The sequence below is a fragment of the Ambystoma mexicanum genome, chromosome 1q (genome assembly GCF_040938575.1).
Source record: "Ambystoma mexicanum isolate Mex_15411 chromosome 1q, UKY_AmexF1_1, whole genome shotgun sequence".
Classification (NCBI taxonomy): domain Eukaryota; kingdom Metazoa; phylum Chordata; class Amphibia; order Caudata; family Ambystomatidae; genus Ambystoma; species Ambystoma mexicanum.
Genome location: NC_090922.1, coordinates 1,323,141,050 through 1,323,160,421, shown reverse-complemented (window position 1 = coordinate 1,323,160,421; position 19,372 = coordinate 1,323,141,050). Strand labels below are relative to the sequence as shown.

At 43.4% G+C, this 19,372-nt stretch overlaps 1 protein-coding gene across 1 annotated transcript in view; it reads right to left on the bottom strand.

Annotated features, from left to right (window-relative positions):
- Positions 1–10,029: 10,029 nt before the first annotated feature.
- The window catches only part of SHISAL2A (shisa like 2A), a 371,409-nt gene continuing 362,066 nt past the window's right edge, over positions 10,030–19,372 (bottom strand). The window contains exon 3 of the mRNA XM_069642182.1: positions 10,030–10,517. Within this exon, the coding sequence (XP_069498283.1) occupies positions 10,333–10,517 (185 nt within the window). The 3' untranslated portion in view covers positions 10,030–10,332. The remainder of the gene's footprint in view (positions 10,518–19,372) is intronic.

Here is a 19,372-nt window from a genome sequence, read left to right as displayed (position 1 = left end):
CTTTGGCCACAAGAACCTCTCCAACAGGAGCAGGCATCTCAGTGGACTCTGGATCCGGTCTGGGTAGTACCAGCGAAGCCAGTCTATTGCCATCAGCTACTGGAAGAGCCACAACACCCACGTCCGCCATGGGTGCTTCCCGAGTTGCTTCCTTTGTCCTAGATTGAGTAACCACAGCAATGATTTGGTGTCAGGCTAATCATTTGTAATGGACAGTCTACAGGAATGGCATCTTTAACAGTGACACGGAGCTGTGAGGTTTCCCTCTTAAAATTAACTCCATGATTGCCAGTGTGCATCGGGTGAGACCATTGAATCCCAAACTAGCTTAGGAGGACATGGGATGATCTGGTTCTCACACACCCTCCGCCATTGGACAGCGATGATACTCGTAGCAATATCACAAACTTCGGGGGTCCTGTTCCCATCAATGAACATATGGTCGAAGAAGATCTCTGTGATAGCAGGAACCGGGGCTTCAGTGGGAGACCCAGTACCTTTCCCGCTAAGCGATACATGGGTACATTTGGCGAGCCCCTGGCTGAGAGGGAATTCATGATCTAAAATTCCCATGTTAAATAACACTTCTTCCTCCTTCTCTATGAGAGTAGTGCTAACTACTGCCACTTGGGTCTACCCTTGCAGATGGGATCTCCCTTCCTATGTCTCCAATTTCTGCATGTATGCCATAGCTGGGTGGCTGTGTGCCCCAGTGGTAGGGGTGCCCTGACTTCTTCTTTCTTATGTAGTGGATGTTGTAGGTGACTGGAATTTCCACTTAGGTATTGGGGGCCCTTTCTTAGCAAGAGGGTGAAAATGTTTGTCCTTATCATCCTTATATTTACTCTTCTCAACCATTTTGTTATCTGGTTTGGATGCATTAACCTCAGCTTTTTTCTGGACACAAGTACCCATGAACCAATCAACAGCTATTGCAAGCTCCCAACGTTCCATGATATTCTTGTCCACGAAATGCTGGTGTATTTCCATCTCATATTATTTCGGTAGGCTCTCACATGCAATCAGATTAAACATGCCCTCAAACGTGTCATTGTTGTTACCTGGGACACAAATACTCAGATGTTCATGGACTGATGCATTAATGATTCCCTTTTTTGCTAGCACTTTAAAGCTCTTGAGGTATTGTTATGGAGTTTTGGAGAACTTCCTGGTCAATGTGGCCTACATATTGGAAACGATAGGCCTCTCTTCTGGAGTTAACTTTTTAATCACATCAGTTTCAACCGTCGGTAGATGGCTCATAGGGGCTGCACCCCAGAACTCCTCATTCACCTCATGAAGGCGGAAAGCTAACTCCAGCTTTTTCGAACCATTTGAAAATGTCATTTGTCATTCCCCTACTCATACTGCTGCACCAAGTCCTTTGGGAGGTGGTGCATAGACTTTCCTTGGAAACAACTGCTGTAGACGCTTCCTTCCCTATTAGAAGTTTTGCTGGCTTCCTTCTAGGCAAAACACTCCAGCTTGTCCATCATCACATTGTCCCTTTGCTTTTGTTCTTCAAGATCCTCCCTCCTTTCTTCCAGGAGGTAGAGCCTATCAGGGCTGGGTGCTGCTAGGGTCTCTCCTGGCCTGGCTGAAGCACAGGATCTGCCTGATGAGTGTGAATTTGTGGGAGTTTTGTGACCCTTGGCATACCACAGTGCCCACCTGGTGGGAAGAATCCAGAGAATCTCCATCAGTGTTGCTGTCCTGAGCAGGTTCTACGGCCTCAGGTGTGTATGCAACATGGCTAGGGTATCTAACTTGCCGCTGGTCCCCTGTGAACCCTCCAAACCCTGAGCTTCCTCAAAGGTATAGAGGCTCTTTAACAGTCCAGCTTTCTTAAACTTACTGTCATGAGGGAGAACCCTCATCTCAACATAGGTCATGCAAGACATTTGCTGTCAATATCTACACTGTGCTCATGTCAAGTTCTAGGGTTGTAGAAATATCTTGGCAGTGAAAACAAACGTTAACTGCACACGTTTATTTTGGCTGGCTGATTTGTAGGCACAGTCTGTTTTAAATCCCACCTCAGCCACCACAGTGACGAATTGGATTCTGCTCTGCAGGAGTATGGGTAGAAAGGCACACTCAGCCCTCACACTTCTACAAACCAAAACCCAACGCATTTATAAAGGTAAAAGAGAGCCAGTTAAGAGATATACCTCCATCGCCGTTTGTGGTAACGTGGGCAAAGGGAAGGCTATGCTCTTACGAGGGGTGTGAAGGTGAACCAGTAGTGACCCAAACAACACAGTAAAATCCAAAATAAAGGTAATGTTTAATTAAGGTTCTATAAAAAAATATATACTTTAATTAAATACACAATTTGAGATAGAACAAATGGAAAATACTGTGCGAAAACCCACCCCAAAGGAAGAACAGAGAAGGTGCGACAGACTGAGGAAAGTAGCACTCTGAGCATAGATCCGGGGGTGGAAGGTAAGTTACTAGCCATGAAAAGGATATGTAGTTGTTGAAAAACAGGTGTGATGGAGGCCACCAGTTTTTAGGACCCAAGTGGACTGAGGGGGCAGTTCAGGGGCAACCTTACCTGGATTCAGTTCTTGGTGGGTTAACAGAGTCAGAGGCAGTGTCCAATGATGACGTGAGTGGATAATGTTCTGACTGGGCACGTTGGATCATGTGGGCCCAGTCATCAAGCAGGCATTGAGTAGGGGAGAATGCAGTCACTCTGTGCGGTGGAAGGGCAGCCCTCAAAGATGCAGGTCAGGGCAGTCCCAGGATCACTTTGCAATTGGGCCAGGCCAACTCAGGCTTTAGCCACTGGGATGGGTTGGCAGGGAACGGTCATCAAAGTGGTGATCTTGGCAGGCGTTGATGTGCAGGTAGATGAGGGGCCATTCAATAGCTTCCATGGTTGAGCCATGGTTGTCAGCCCTGGTCAGAGACTGTGTGTTACATTCCTGTGAATCGGTACAGTTCCCGGCATCGAGCAGTCAATTAGGGCCTTGCAGGTGACATGCTTAGCTCGGGCATGATACAGCATTGAGCTGGTTTGAAATGCAAGCAATTTCGAAGTGGTGGAAGGGGACAAAAACAGCACTGGCTCCTTATCTCTCATTCAAAGTGCGATGAACATGGAGTGACCGGTTCAGTGCAGTAGAACAGGCACCTTTCTCTGGTATGCCCCTCCTGTTGCTTTGAGACCCACTCAGGGGGATCCAAGAACAGGGTGGTTCCATTCAGGATCTGCTCTGCCAGCTCTAGGAGATACCAGTGCAGAGTGGTAGGTCCTGGTCCACAGAAAAGGGCACTTCTGATGTGGCCTGGGAGTGGGTAGGAGACAAATCTTCCATATGCCTTGGATGGCTCCTTCATCCCCACAGGCTGAGGGCTTTGTAAAGTACAACCTTCTGAAAAGAAGTCCAGTGAGTTCTTCGGGAACACATTTGTGGACTTGAGGGGATCGGCAGGATCTGAGAGAATATGAAGAGGGGTTGGGAGACCCATTCTTTTAAAGGAACAAGTCCCCAGGTAATTGGGCTAAAGCTAGCCTGCCTTAGTGATCCAATGCCTGCTCTTGAACGGAGCAGACATTGGCCTTCTGATGTCACACTCAAAGTGCTTTGCTCCAGAGCAATTGGAGGGGATGGGAAAAGAGAGAGACAGAGAGAAACAAAATGGTGGAGGTTGCCTTCCATTGACCAGAGCACTACTGACTACCCTAATCCCCCCTTCCCTTTGCACTAAGAACCCTGGTGCTGCATCGGCCTGGTGTGCGCCTGCTCTTTTTGAATGGGTGTGCTCCTTTGATGCCTGGGCAAAGGACAGAATGATAGCAGAATGTCACCTATATTACTGCGACTATACTTTTACTGCTACTAATCACTTCTCCTTTATTCTGATCTACTGCGACCTTTCATATACAATGACTTGCCGTACTACCGGCATGTCATTGTATTTGTCGCCATAGCAGTCGGGTAATTTCAACTGCTTGACTCCGTTTCCTTTTTTCTCACATTACAGCTCCGCCGGTATATAAATCTATTTGAGGCCAAGGCGGTCGGGCACTTTTCCTTTTTACGAAATTGACATTGCCGCATTGCCTGCTTGTGATGGTACTTATGGCTAAAATGTATTGGTGCATTTCATATCTTTTTTACTCTTCTTAATTTCTCATTCACTAAATCAATCTTCTTTTAATACAAGTTTTACTTTTATTTAGAAACATTTCAAACATTGTATTTCATCTAGCCAAGTGTAAACAGTAAAATATTGGAGTTATGACAATTCATTGTATCCCCAAAGTATATTTGAATTGCATTATTCATTGTTAATCTCATGCCCTTCATTACATTCCTGTGTGTTTATATTATTTTTCGAAAAGTTCATTTTTTTTTTATACGTGTGGATGTGTCAACCATAACATTAAAATGCGTTTCAGTTTTGTGTGGAGTATGCTCTCCGAAAACATCATTTCCCAAACGCAGTAGAGATATCCAAATTGCGTTCTCGTCCAGCCGAGGCACATATTTACCTATACAATCTACTGGAAATGGTACACTAAACAAATGTAAATGAATTACTTTCCTCAACTCAACATTGCAGCTTGCTTTGTGTTTAACTGGTACATACCTTGATGTAATCACTATGTGATCACTGCACCCTCAAACAGAGATCGAAGTAGAGGCCCGTTCCCCCCGGTTCCATTGCTGCCATTTGGCAGTCTCCGCCCAGCTGACCAGAATACCCATCATCTTCCACAGCAGATATGACTCACCGGAGTAGACACATGTGCGAGATCAATTGGCACGTGGCCATTATGATCATATGCATGGTCCTATACTATGCTTAAACTCAGGCATAGCTTTTATTTAGAGTTTACCCGTCCACCATCATGGGTTACTTATGATCATCGTAGTTTTGGGTACAAGAGGACATATCTTAAATTGTGCCTCTGCCCTGCAGGGACTTGACTCTCGCAGGAGCTGTTGAGTAGGCATCTTGTTACCATTGAACCTGTTCTACGGCATGAATAGAGCAGACGCTGTGGATCAGGCTACTGATGCAGAATGACACAAGTACACTCTGCTTTTGGCATGGAGATGACAAAAAGGGGAATCTGGTTAGCAGATGGTTTTACCTGCATCATTTTATGTAACAATAACAATTTTAAAAACCAGGGCTTTGCACACTTGCCAGAACGCAATTTCTCACACTCCAAATGAGAACTCCCCCATGGTTTCTGCCTTTAAAATCTTGCATGTAGAAGGCTTCCTGGTGCCAAATTGCATACACCTGCTGTTCTCTTGAATTGCTCCAGTTCCCCCTTGGACGGTGAAGGAAGAGAAGGCCCCCCAATGTGCTGTGATGGCCATGTACCCACACTCGGACCTGCTCCGTGAGGGTGACATCTGACACTTCCGTTCTGCTTACCAACTGTCTCATTGCTGAAGGTGCCGAAAGGAGGGGCCCAGAGAATGACACAACAGTCTCCTATGCACAGTATTACTTATGTACCTTGTGTCCAGCTGTCAGAAGAACAGAAATGTGACAGCATGCATCTGCAGGGAAGGTAGCATAGATGTGTACAACATCACACACTCCATGGAGGATTCAACAGTATCACCCCATTACTGCACAGACCATCACTGCAAATCCAAAAATGTTGAATCGGTTACAACTAAGTTATGTGAAACTATAGATGGGGTGGGGTTGGGGTAGTCATTAATGTTGGTAGTTTGGGGGCGAGGGGGTGGCTGCAGAGGGTCTCCCCCTGCACTTATTTTTGCATAGATTAGTTATAAGAAAAACTTGTCATTTTTGCATTTGCAGTGATGGACGCAGTATTTTCACGTAGATCCGATTCAACATGCTTGTGAGAGACAGCAGGACTACCCTTTTCAGTAGCATAGGCTAAAAACACGGGGAAAGGTTGGTGAATTGAGCTGTGACCACAAACTGCTCTCCTCCATAGTACAGTGCAGTATACTGAGCCGGACCAGTAAGTGTGGAGGAATAAAGGCCACCTCTCAGATGTATTTTGGCTTATATTTAGCTGCGCATTTAAAATGTGTTTTTTAACAAAAGAGCAGAGTAATGTCAATACCCCTCTGAAGATGCAGACAGATTGCTGGCGTAGAACAGGAACACACATAATTATGTATGTATATACTTCACTGTGATAAATTACTCAGCCAAGTGTGTACTTAAATTAATTTGATGCCTGCATAATGTTCACATCTTTGAATTGAAAACCCATTTTAAACATACTTTTATCATCAATTGCTTGATGTATCTGTTTTCTTCAAACACTAGATGTGCAAATGCTGGCTGTATCTTCTCATTGTGGACTACGAGAGTGCTGAGCCAATGGGTATGTTTTCCCATATTCTTGTACTGCCCTTTCAAAGTCTAGTCAGAGACAGCTTTGGTTCTCTGTATGATCTATTGCATCCTAATCTAAAATGCGACATCACAAAGTGCTCAGAAGTGCTGTTTGCTGTCCTGCTGTGAGCGCTGGATCTGTGCTTCCAGGACTTTTGCGTTTTTAACAGTGGCGCTGCCCCTTTACCCAGAAGCACCTATATATTGAGCAGGTCGCGAACATCAGCGCGTGCGCATCACATATTGCTCAGAAGTGCTGTTTGCTGTCCTGCTGTGAGTGCTGGATCTGTGTTTCCAGGTCTCTGTTTTCCACGAGTGTGCCTGCAGAATTTACTTTCAAGCACAAGTCTTCCTAATCTCATCGTGGACTCATTGGACATTGCAACAGCCTTCACTCATATTTAAAGTGCCCTTTCTATTCCCTTTTTAGGACTTTTGCATTTTTAATAGTGGCTCCACCCCTTTACCTAGAAGCAGCTATATATTTTGCAGGTCGCGCGCATCAGCACACGCGCATCACAAAATGCTCAGAAGTGCTGTTTGGTGGTGGTGGGAGTGAGCAAAGTCTCTAGTACGCTTCGGTGAGAATCAATACAACAGGACTTCAGCGGATACAATTCTGACACTTCTCTGTTTGGGTTTGTGCTCACCAAGTACTTGATAGTGTTTAATTGATTTTGTTACTCCGACTACCAGCATATCCTCCCAAATGAAAGATTTCGGCCTTGGTGAGTGATAATCATTATTAACATACCGTGTAACACTAAGTTGGAGCCAGAGATGACAATGTGACCAGGTCCAAAGGTGATGAGCCGGCTAATGCTGAAATCAATTGCGAAAATGCGCTGGGCGTGGTGTCAGTCTCAATGATGTGTGTTCCAAAAACAATTAGCAGACACATTAATGGTAACAAACGTGAGAAGGCTCCTAAAAATGCAACGAACATAAGCAAATATTTTATGCGCACTAGTGAAAGTAGCCTGACACTAATAGATGAAGAGGAAGCAGTGAATGGAATTAAGCGCTTCGCTTCCATGCATTGGTTTAAATTAGAACTAATAGAAAAGGAATTATGGCCACTAGAAAGGCCAGCAGCTATATCAACAGCGGCAAATGAGCTGAACATGGCTGAGCTTGACACAACTGAGCCTGAATTAGTTATAGATGCCCCATTTTGGCCAAATACCGTGATGGGTTCTAAAACGCCCATGACAGTACACATAACCGAGACACAGGGTAATGTGAGTGCTATGGGGAGTGGCAATGGCTGTCTGTGGGTCAGTGGCAGCAAATGTACCACCACATTACTGTGCAGATCATGACTGCGAACCTGAAAATGTTGAATCTGTTACAACGAATTGATGTGAAAGTATAGGCGGGGTGGGGTTGGGGTATTCATTAAAGTGGGTGGTTGTTGGTGGGGAGGTGCAGGCGCCTCCCCCTGCATTTATTTTCGCATACCTTTGTTATAGTAAACTCGACATTTTCGGACTTGCAGTGATAGACGCAGTATCTTCAGGTAGATCCGGTGTGAGATGCCTGTGAGAGACTGCAGGCTAGACCAGTGTTCAGTGTACAAAAAGAAGTAGTGGGACTATGTTCCCTGCTGGCCTGCACCCACTCCCCACAAACCCCATCACCGCGCCCCTCACACACACAATACAAACCCCCAAACACATGCACCTGCTGATGAAGGGAACGTGCAGAGTGTTGCAGTGAAAGTGCACGTTTCAACTCCTCCTACACTTTTATTTTAAAACGAAACCATTATGGAACGGTTTCTTTTTAAAATAAAAGTATAGGAACGATAACACTTCACTTAAAAAAGTAGAGGAGCACCGCTCCCAACCGCTCCCGCTCACTTCGGCCACCGGGCTAGACCCTTATCAGTAGACCAGGCTAGAAACACAGGGAAATGTTGGTGAATTGAGCTGTGACCACAAACTGCTCTCCTACACAGTACGGTGCAGTGCCCTGAGCCGGAACAGGAAGTGTGGAGGAATTCCAGAGCGCGCTAGCGGCATTAGTATTGTTGGGTACCTTACTGGGAGTTGTCTAACATAAAAGAAAGGCTATAAAGAAGGAACGTGGGAAACTATGGCACCACTGGAAAATCAGTTCACAATTGACATGCAATTTTGGATAGGTGATCTGTGCTGATTATGGGTGAATCTGGGAATCTCGTATACCTTCAAACAATATCTGTGATAACATTAATTTCAAATCAACTGGATTTTTGAAGGTGGCTATGAAAAAAAAATGAAAAAACAAGAAGGTAGTGCTTTGTGAGAGGAGACAACACTCAAGTGATGTCATCCTTCACAGACCCTCACCTTGATCGGAGGATCTGAGAGACGCAGGTGAGCATACTCATTTTCATGACGCAATATATTTGTCAATTTCTCCTCTGGAAAGCATGATATTTGCACCTCCATTCTGTTGATAAAAGTCTGGGTGGGCCAATTATTGTTGGGGAGGTCTGGGAAGTAGATGGAAGCTTCAAAGAGGGGACAGAGGCGGGTTGGGTCCATTAGACCTGAAACATTTGACCTAATCACATTTGATTTAATTTATTTGACCTTTTTTCAGTGAGACCCCCGGAAACCCCCGCCCCCTTCCCCTCAAACTAATCTATGACCTTACCAACCCCTATATATATATTTAATTAAATTTGGCCAACAAAGAGGTAAAGAAACTCAATCAAATGTTTTTACGTCATTTATGCTAATACCGACAGAGGGAGTGTGCCACCTGCAGTCTCCTTCAAGCAAGACCAAGCCTTCTTCTGGCTGACAGCAAACAAGACTTGCTAGGCGCCATGACTACCAATGTGAAGATGTTCTTAGTAAGTAGTCCCTTCAGGCCTTATTTGCATATTCTTATTTTTAGGAGAAGGAGTGGCAGAGCTGACATAGCTGGGCTTCCCGTGTGTCGCCACGTGTGATCAGCAGGGGCCTCATTACAAGTTGGCCGGTAATCCAGTGGTGAATCCTCCAGAACACCAGCAAACACAATTACTGTTGCTGGCACTTGTCGGCCGTTTTACCTGCAGATTACAAGTGCCGGTATACACAGTAAATCCCCATTCCATGAAGCCCCATACGACTCCATGGGGGGATTGTGGTGCTATTACCGGCAATGGTATTACCGTGCCGGTAATACAGGCAGTTTTTTTACAGTAGGGGTCCAATTTACCTCCAGCTCTTAGCTGAAGGTAAATCCTTTACCCCTACCGGCAAAGTTGTAGTTGACCGGTGCTGTAAAGGTGCCAGTAAACGATATAACTTGCATTTTTACTGTGTATGTTCTGACTGCAACCTGCTAGGCCAACAGATACTGCACCCACAGGAAATAAGGGCAAAGGGAGACTTTCATTTATGAATAAGAAATAACTGCAGGGTGTGTATCCATTCAGGTCCAGAACATTGAGTGCAAGGTGCCACATGCACAGATGACTTGTCCCTGGTCACCAAGATTGTGGTAATGAGGCGCACACACACACGCACGCACGCACGCACGCACGCACACACACACACACTCCCTCCCCCCCACCACCCCTAGTCTGTTGGCCGGAAATCAAATAAAGAACTGCTGCTGCATTAGCACTGGGAAGACAATGTAATATGAGGTTTGGTTTAACCCTGTAAGGAAAACACTGCACATGTGAAAGCATGTATTGCAAACGTTCTTTTTATTGAGTTTATATGATTAGAGAAATGTAAGTAGCCCACAAAGTTGTGCACCGCTGGCTGAGATCATTCCGCAACAGGCCACAGAAAGCTATGAAAGGATGTGAATTGCAGAGAAAGCAGACGGAAGAAATTATAGATTTGAATAAACATTTGTTGGCAAAATGCACGAAGCCAGAACCTTACAGAACCAGAAGTGGAGATGACATTACAGTGTGACTTTCAAGTACTCAGTAAGACACTTTGGAGGGTGACATCTTGAGGTGAATGCTGGATACTGCAGGCATTATGTGGGTCCTTGGACATTAATGGTAGTCACAGTCGCCATAAAGCATCTCTGGAACAGTCGATCAGATTCCTGTGGCTGATTATCACAGTCCAGTTTATGGCTAAAAAAATGTCTCCTAAATCCAGTGGGCGCTGTTGATTGGCTGGATCGACTCGCGCCCTCCAAAGAATTCTGCTCTGTAACTAAAACATACAAAGAGTGTTTTAGTGAAACAGGCAGCATTAAGGTTTGCCAACAGACCTCATCCTCTAGCCAAGATACTGGAAACAAACAAAGCAAGAATATATTTTCATTCATTAATAGTATGAACTAGAATCTCCTGAAAAAATTAATAATTGTCCCCCTTATAATGTCTGTGTCATTGTACGTATCTCATGGAACAACACTGATTGTTATAACCTATGATTTCTACCACTATTTCTTTCTTAAACATGTTAAACTCAGTATTTGTGTACCAAACGGTCTTAGGTAAGTTGAAGATAAAACATGTACCAGGCATTTTAATACAGGGAGCACAAAGGGCAACATCTATTTAGAAAAGGTGCACAGCATGAATACAATGCACGAAGATCACAGTGAGCAAAGAAATAGTTACATTTAGACATTTTACCTTAGGTTATCAAAGTAGGGCGGTTGTATCTAACATTAGAGATGTCTTTAATAAAAGATGTATGCAAACTCAATTTCCCAAGAGGGAACCCCTTAAACTACAAAAGTAAACAAAATTAAAATGTCAACCTCAGCTGGAAAGCTTCAGGGGAAAGGGTGAGACAGGGAGAATGAGCTCACACACACACACACACACACATACACACACCCCCTGCCCCCCGACCGGATGCGAGGATAGAGCATGTCCATATTACAGTATACCTTCTAGCCGTTTAATTAAAAAACGATGGGTGCTCTGATGTCCTTAATCCAATAATGAAATAAACCTAGACATATGTTCCAATATTATATCAGATTGTGCATTATTAAAATCTGAAAACCAGGCAAGCTAAACAATCAAGCATTACTACTCTTCGAGGACACCAGAGAAAACATAGCATATCTTTAACTACATACCAATTAGCACTTGGAAATATAGGTTACAACAAAAAAACACATTAACATAATTGAGATTGTCTCTCCTAACCAGCAAATTAAATTTAAAGAAAACAAATGACTGCTTCTTGAAAAGGCTTAGAGATGCCAAGATTTAGAGGAAACAGATAATTGATTGAAACAAGGCTCCCCGCCAACTTAATGCAATTGCGAAGAGTAAGAAACAAAACATCTTTCAACCAATAAAGTGGAAAAGGGGAAATCAGTGGCATGCCTTATACGAGCAAGTGATTATCGACAGATGCCATGGCTCTTAAGTGGTTACCTATCAAAACCTTTCAATGCATACCGAAGCCTGTTCCTACCAGGGCTCAGTAAGAATAACATGTATTGCTGCTGCAAGGCAGTCGAAAGAAAGATGGGGTCAACAGTACATTCACAATCAAATCCTTGCTACTTGCGGTATGACATCTCCACTTAAGATGAGGTGTCTCAGTTGTCCCTGCTTTTCTGACTGAGTAGTCAGGAAAGGTCCATCAGATGCCTTCTTGCTCATATTGAAACGGCCGGCAAACTCGATCCTTGCTCTATCTTCCCTGAGCACTCAGCACCATACCGGCTAAGCCCATCCGAGTAGTGCAACAGGAACCCTAGCAGCACCCTGGGCCTTAAACCGGGTTGTTAATTGTGTTATTTATTTATTTTTAAAGCAAACTGGCGTGACGTGATTTCTGTGTGCCAATTTCCCCACAAAAATACTACAAACAAAAAAGCCTGCCGGGGAATAGTAAAGCGGCAGTGCCCCTTTGCTATTTCCATTTTGGGTGGGAGAAGCAAAGCTGTGTTGGAGCATAAACCAGGCAAGTGGGGGTGTTGGGATTGAGTTTAAAGGTTGATGGGAAGTATTTGGAAGGGCGGAGTGGAGGGAGAGGATCTTAAGGGGTTGGCCCCATGGGATGTAGGAGAAGTAGAGGCCTGGGGTGGCAAAAAACGATTCCTTCGAGGAGTGTCGTGGGAGGCAGGAGTGCAAACCTGATTTATAACAGAAGTTCAAGCTTACGTTTGTAACCTCCAGATTGGCTGGTCCAACTCCATGGGTGCTAATTTGGAATCATCATCTGGGCGAGAGATGTTTTCAATATGCATCTAATGCCATAGGTTCGCCAAGAGCCTCAGCCACAGACCCACTGGTCATGAATGCCAGTAGACGTTGACATCCTGAATCATAGACAATCTGGCTTCAGAGAAAAGCACAGCATGGAGACAGCACTGCTAGATTTAAAATCCAGACTCCTCCGGCACATGGACCAGGGAAATACTAGTATGGTTATACTGCAGGACCTGTCTGCCGCCTTCGACCTGGTGGACCATGCAGCCTTGGTGGACATGTTGGAGCAGGTAGCGGGTTTCATGCCTCCTGCAGCCTGATGGGTTAAATCATTCCTGGGGGGTTGTCATTGGAGAGTGAGCAGTTACTTAGCGGATGCCACTCCTATAGAGTTAGCACAAGGAGTTCCCCAGGAAGCTTATCTCTCCCCATCTTCTATAACATTTTTACTGTGCCATTTCTGGACTTTTTGGACCTCAACAGCTTTGAATTCACTAACTATGCTGATGACACTCAATGTTTTGTAGAGGAGGTCCCAAATAAAGCCTGCACTCCAATCGTCCATTTTGAAGTTCCAGGAATGTTCACACCAAGATATGTGATGTATGATAAGCAAGTAAACCAGCAGAGAGCCGCAGTAGGGCTCTGCCCAGTGCCCATCAGAAGAACAGCACCTATTGAAGTACCAGTACCAAGGAAACCATGGACAGTAAGGTATCCATTGAGGAAACCCTACCAACAAATGAGACGAAATGAAGATTACCTAAGTACAGTCCCGGAAGAAACCAAAAGGTCTTAATGGAAGACGAATGGTGACGTCACAGGAAACCGGACTGACTCGCAGATAGAAGAAATAACGACCAGAGAATGACACAAAAAGTCAAAACGCCATAAATAAGGATATTGTGAACCTAAAGTGAATGGACGATGTCGAAATGCAAAGAAGTTTAAAGATGTAAGCAAGATAAAGGCATTCAACCAGTTACACCTGTAAATATGTTTGGAACCGCAGGAAAGCTAAGAAAACAGTGCGGATTGCTATGCTTAGTAGAAGAATAGTTCGGCAAGCGCCATTATACATAATCTACCTCAAAATAAAGCACAGTTTTAAAAGTGTATTTCTACTTTGCACAAGAAGCAGAATCAACCCAGGCTAAAGTGATGATTGATTGTAAACCATAATCGGAGGAAGTCTGGGTAACTAAGGGGCACCCCACACCTGGCGAACCATTCTGCGTGCAGCTAAGCAAAGTGGAAAAGTATGCATTGGGTTGGTGCCAACCCAATCACAATGGACCAAATAATCTAGGGTCCTATAGTTAGTAGAACCAATGAGATGTCGTACTTTTAGTGACGTCTACAGAAATCATTTTTGAAGGAAGGGCTTAGATGCCCACCTGACAGAGTTTAGCCAATCCCCTCACTCCGTTACCATATACAGATATAGTACCTACAGTAAAGTTACCTTTTCCTAACCAATAGAATTGCATGTTAACTTTTGAGTGTTACACATCAGTGATGACGATTTTTTAGTACAAATGTTACAACATGTGTGAAGTTTGTTGGAGTTTGAAGCGAGAAGGACGATCGCATTACTGCTGATATCCATGACTCCCAATTTTCTGAAAACAGACTTTGCTTTCCCTTCCCCTGACTTTACATTTTTTTTTTCTTTTCCGAAACGCTGGTTCATACGTTTTAGTGGTTGGACTTATGAGGTCATGGTGATTAATCAGAGATCAAGACATTGGACGAGGCGCCAGTGAATAGCGCTGGGTCTAACGTCATGACCGCTTTACATAACTGTGACATATTGCCTGTCCCTATTGTAAATACTCACCTGAGTTTGGATGGGAACAGTTGTGCTGCACCGGGATGTTGCTATCAGGTGCTCATGTTGTGAGTGCGCTTGTTCTGTGACCTTGCAGGTTTGGTATCAAAGTGCTTGTCCTGTGGGACAAAGTAATTGTGTTTCTAAATGTTGTGATACTTCTAAAACACAGATATACATGAAATGAGTCATGCGTTTCCTAGTGTTAGCTGTACTTATATTTCTCAAGTATAACGGGTAAAGCCTGAATGAATTTATTGAATTTGTGCACAAAATCACAGTCAGGTTGCTGCCGGTAGCTCTCCGCATTCGGTATGACATCGGGTTTGTTAACCGGCCCGATCACATGCGCATAGATGTAACTGTACGCAAAGTGCATGAGGTTGCTGAACAGCCATTTGCGAATGCGTGTTATTGTGGATTGAGTGCTATATGTTTAAAAACTGGCTGAAAGCCACGATAAAAGAGTATAGTCAAGAACAAAATATGATACAACTAGCAACAGTTAGAAATAGCGAAAGTTACCTCCACTATAGAATGGAACACAATTCTAGTCCCTCTTATGGCACGGTTTACCCCTGTCCCCAGATTTTCCATTGATATCTTCTATTGAAATGTAGTGTCTGCGATGCTCTGGTGATTAGAGTGGCGAAATTAGGCATTCAACGAGAGAAGGTGCCGCTTATCTGGAGTATCTAAACTGGAAACTCGGGAACATCTGTTAGTTGAATGTCTGAGCCTAACTGTGATTAGGTCAAGTTTTAAAAAATCATATGACAACCACTATCATTGTAATGATGTATCCATGGTTTGGCAAACTTTTATGAAAGGTGATGATATGAATTCTATATTTTTTATAGTCATATTTTATTGGAAGTCTATGGACATTTTAAACATGTTATCTAATGGTGTGCTCAATTGAACCATGTAATTGGAAATGTACACTATGAAGAGTAATTGGTCTTGATATTAATTTCAGGCTAGTAATCTACAGGTCCTACCTGAATTGTTTTATCGTTGTTTTATTGTTGTTTTTATGTTAATATGTGATGTTTTATCTGTATATACAAAGCCATGTGGCTACAAGTATATTATATCAAATAAATAAATTGTATACGGTTAAGTTGACTCGCAGGAACAGTGTGCCATCTTTTAAGTTTAAGTAGTGCATTTGCTGTTAATTTCAGCACCTAATGTAGTGTATTGTTGGCAAGCTTCAGAAATACATATTTGGACGGTGAAAGGCATGCATAGTATGGTATAAACAGACCAAGGGTAAATTAAATAGAATTGCAAAATATGGTTCCAGTTAAACTGACTGAAATCTCATATGTTGAGTTCAATCAATCTGTTGTGCAGAAATGATGACATCATAGATTAATTAAAGTGTTACACAGAACAGCTCAAGACCCAATCTGAATTCATTCCACGTAGAGATGGATTCCAACCAATCTGTTCAATGGATCTCCCTTTGTTGCATACATTCGTTCAAATTAAGGGTTACAAGACACAACTCAATTCCCAATCTAGATTCATTCGACGAGGAGCCATGGAATGAAGCCGATCTATCCAATGGATATCCCTTTGTTGCATATGTGAACCAGTCTTTAAACATAAGGTTTGTCAGTTACACGTTAGGCTGCCAGCATTAGTACACTGCTGGAGTATATGTAAACACGTGTATAAACATAAGGTTTGTCAGGTACACGTTGGGCTCCCAGCACTAGTCCAGTGCTAAAGTATATGAGGGGCCAGTGCACCTAGTTCTGAGCATTGTGGTATGGGGTGCCAATTGTGTGTGTGTAAACCCTCATCTACATGTGGGTTTGCTGAGTGTCTCCCGTTCATATTGGCGGGCGTCTGTTTTCCATTCTGGGACGTCCCCTGAGGCTTTCCCTTTCCCCGCCGGCAGGTTACCTCTCCCCTACCCAGGGTTGAGAGAGTGTGCTGGATGCAGGATCTGAAGGAGCAAGTTGACGGTTGCTGTGTCGAGCTCCGGCACCGTTTGTGAGGGACAGAGCAGAGCCGTTCCCGCCAGGCTGCATGTAAGCAGCCAGGTAGGAGTGGGACAGAGTGAGAAAAAGGGGCCCTGTGCACTGTGTGTGCATATACACGACAAAACAAGTGGATTTTGACAGGCTGGCCTAGAGGCCGGTATTCACCCCACTTGTCACTGTGAACTTGGAGAGGACGTAGTATTCAATTTAACTTCACATCATGAGGGGTTGAGGTACTGCATCGCCGACAAGTGTGGGTGCCTATCAGGGGGCCCGGTGTAAAGTAACGCAGGCATCCAGAGAGGGATACTCACCCTGCTGAGAAGAGGTGCGTTCATTTTCCAGAGGCCCGGGTTTGGCCGTGTGGGTTATGTTTAGCGTTTACTAAGTACGGTTATCAGCCCGGGGGACAGTGTTCCACCCATTCCGGGCCCTTGTCCAATAGGCGTCTTGCTGGGAAAGTGGAGATCTGTGTATGACCATTCCTGGGCTTGCCTGGCTTCAGCAGGGGGCGATTATGTCCAAGGTTTTGTCAGATGCATGGGTGAATGTATTCATGTCCCCTATTAGTATTACCCAGTTGATGTTAACCCTTTATTTACCAAAGGTGAATGTATTTACGTCCCATGTGTCACACTTGATGCCAATTACTTATTTATCTACCAAAGGTGAATGTATTTACGCCCCGTGTGACACAGTTGATGCTAAGCAATTATGTATTTACCAAAGGTGAATGTATTCATGTCCCGTGTGACCCAGTTGATGCTAAGCCATTATTTATTTACCAAAGGTGACTGTATTTACGCCCCGTGTGACACACTTGATGAGAATTACTTATTTATTTACCAAAGGTGAATGTATTTATGCCACTTGTCACACAGTTGATGCTAAGCAATTATTTATTTACCAAAGGTGACTGTATTTACGCCCCGTGTGACCCAGTTGATGCTAAGCAATTATTGTGTTACGGCCTGTGTGACACACATATGCCAATTATTTATTTATCTACCAAAGGTGAATGTATTTACATCTGTGTGACACACTTGATGCCAATTACTTATTTATTTAACAAAGCTGAATGTAGTTACACCCCGTGTGACACACCTGATGCCAATTACTTATTTATTTACCAAAGGTGAATGCATTTATGCCACGTGTCACACAGTTGAAGCTAAGCAAATATTTATTTACCAAAGGTGACTGTATTTACGCCCTGTGTGACCCGGTTGATGCTAAGCAATTATTGTGTTACGGCCCATGTGACACACATATGCCAATTACTTATTTATCTACCAAAGGTGAATGTATTTACACCTGTGTGACACACTTGATGCCAATTACTTATTTATTTACCAATGCTGAATGTATTTACGCCCCGTGTGACATAGTTGATGCTAAGCAATTTTTTTTTTACCAAAGGTGAATGTATTTATGCGTGTGTGACACACTTGATGCCATTTACTTAGTTACTTACCAAAGGTGAATGTATTTATGCCCCGTCGGACACACTGATGCCAATTACTTATTTATTTACCAAAAGTGAATGTATTAACGCTCCATGTGATGCAACTGATGATGTTAACTATTTTCATTGTCAAAGTGTAATAATTTGATGCTGAATATAACTGAGGGATGAGGTCTATTTATTTATGTCTCTCATTTACTAGCAGTGGTGTAATATCATTTGTGTATGACGAGGATTGGTTTTAACAAATTCATATATTTAAACCAAAGCTGTTCAAGCTTATCAAAAGAAGCAAGGCTGTGTCTGTTTATTTAACCAGGTGCACCAGTATACGGTCAGTTTTCAGGGCTGTCCTGCCATAGGCCATCGCATGAGCAGCATTCAATCCTCCCCCTGGGATCTTCATTTGCACATGTGTGCGGTAAGGTGTTAGTATCCCATGCTCAGGTCTCCTACAGGTTGCTGCTCATCTTTCTTTCAGAAAACCCAGGGAGAAACACTGTTACACATACATGTGTTCAAATTACCTCCTCTTCTGGCAAGGCTCACATGTTCTAAGATTATGAACTGTATTTGCGCAATAGTGTGGCGTGCCTGGTAGAAGTGCTGTGCTACTGGTGATCTTTCTAATCCCTGTCTGATATTTGATTTGTGTCCACCCAGCGTGTTTTAGCTTTCCTAGTTGTCATGCCTACATAATATAGTCTGCATGGACATTTGATACCATAAATAATGTTCTTGGTGTCACACAAAGAGGTGTGATGGAGTGCAATCTTATAGCCTTTGTGAGGATGTGTTGTAGAATTTCCTTTAAATCACATTGTGACATGTATTGCAGTTGTTGCATGATAAGGTGCAATTAAAATGTTGTTTTTGCTTTGTTCTTTCGGTGCCAGAATCTGCTTTGAGAAATTAATCATGTAAAGATCTACTTTTGTTGTGAGCAAGCAGCGGTGGATTGGGGAACAGTTTTGCTAGGGTAGGATCAAGAAATAACGTGCTCCATTTCATACAGATGCTCTTCTTGATCTGGGCGCTTTGTTGCGAGTATGTCGTGACATACACAAAATAATTTTACTTTGAACGTTCTTTTGGTTGAAGTGCTTCTATTCTTGTGACATTTTTGACCTTATCTGCACATTCACATACCAAGTCAAGGTTGTAAGCTCTTTTTTTGAATTTCTCTGTGAGTATTTGGGCTTTCTCTGAATAATCTTCCTCATCTGAGATGATGCGTCTGTATCTCAAGAAATGTCTCAGTGGGATACTTTCAATTATTCTTTTAGGATGAAAACTTGTCACATACAGGAGACTATTCCTGTCTGTGGGCTTAGTGAATTTGGTTATTTGCAAATTCCCTGATTTAATGTAAACTAATACATTGAGAAATTCAATTGATGTCATGCTGAATTTGAAGGTAAACTGGATTCTAGTAGCTAATGAGCCATGAATGAGAAGAATTCAGATTATTCCTTCATCATGCCATCCCAAATCCCAAATGTATCATCGATATATCTTAGGAAGCAATTGAGGTGTTTCTTTAATTTTTCATTGTGCAATACTTCTGTTTCCTCCAAGTAAGCCATGCATGT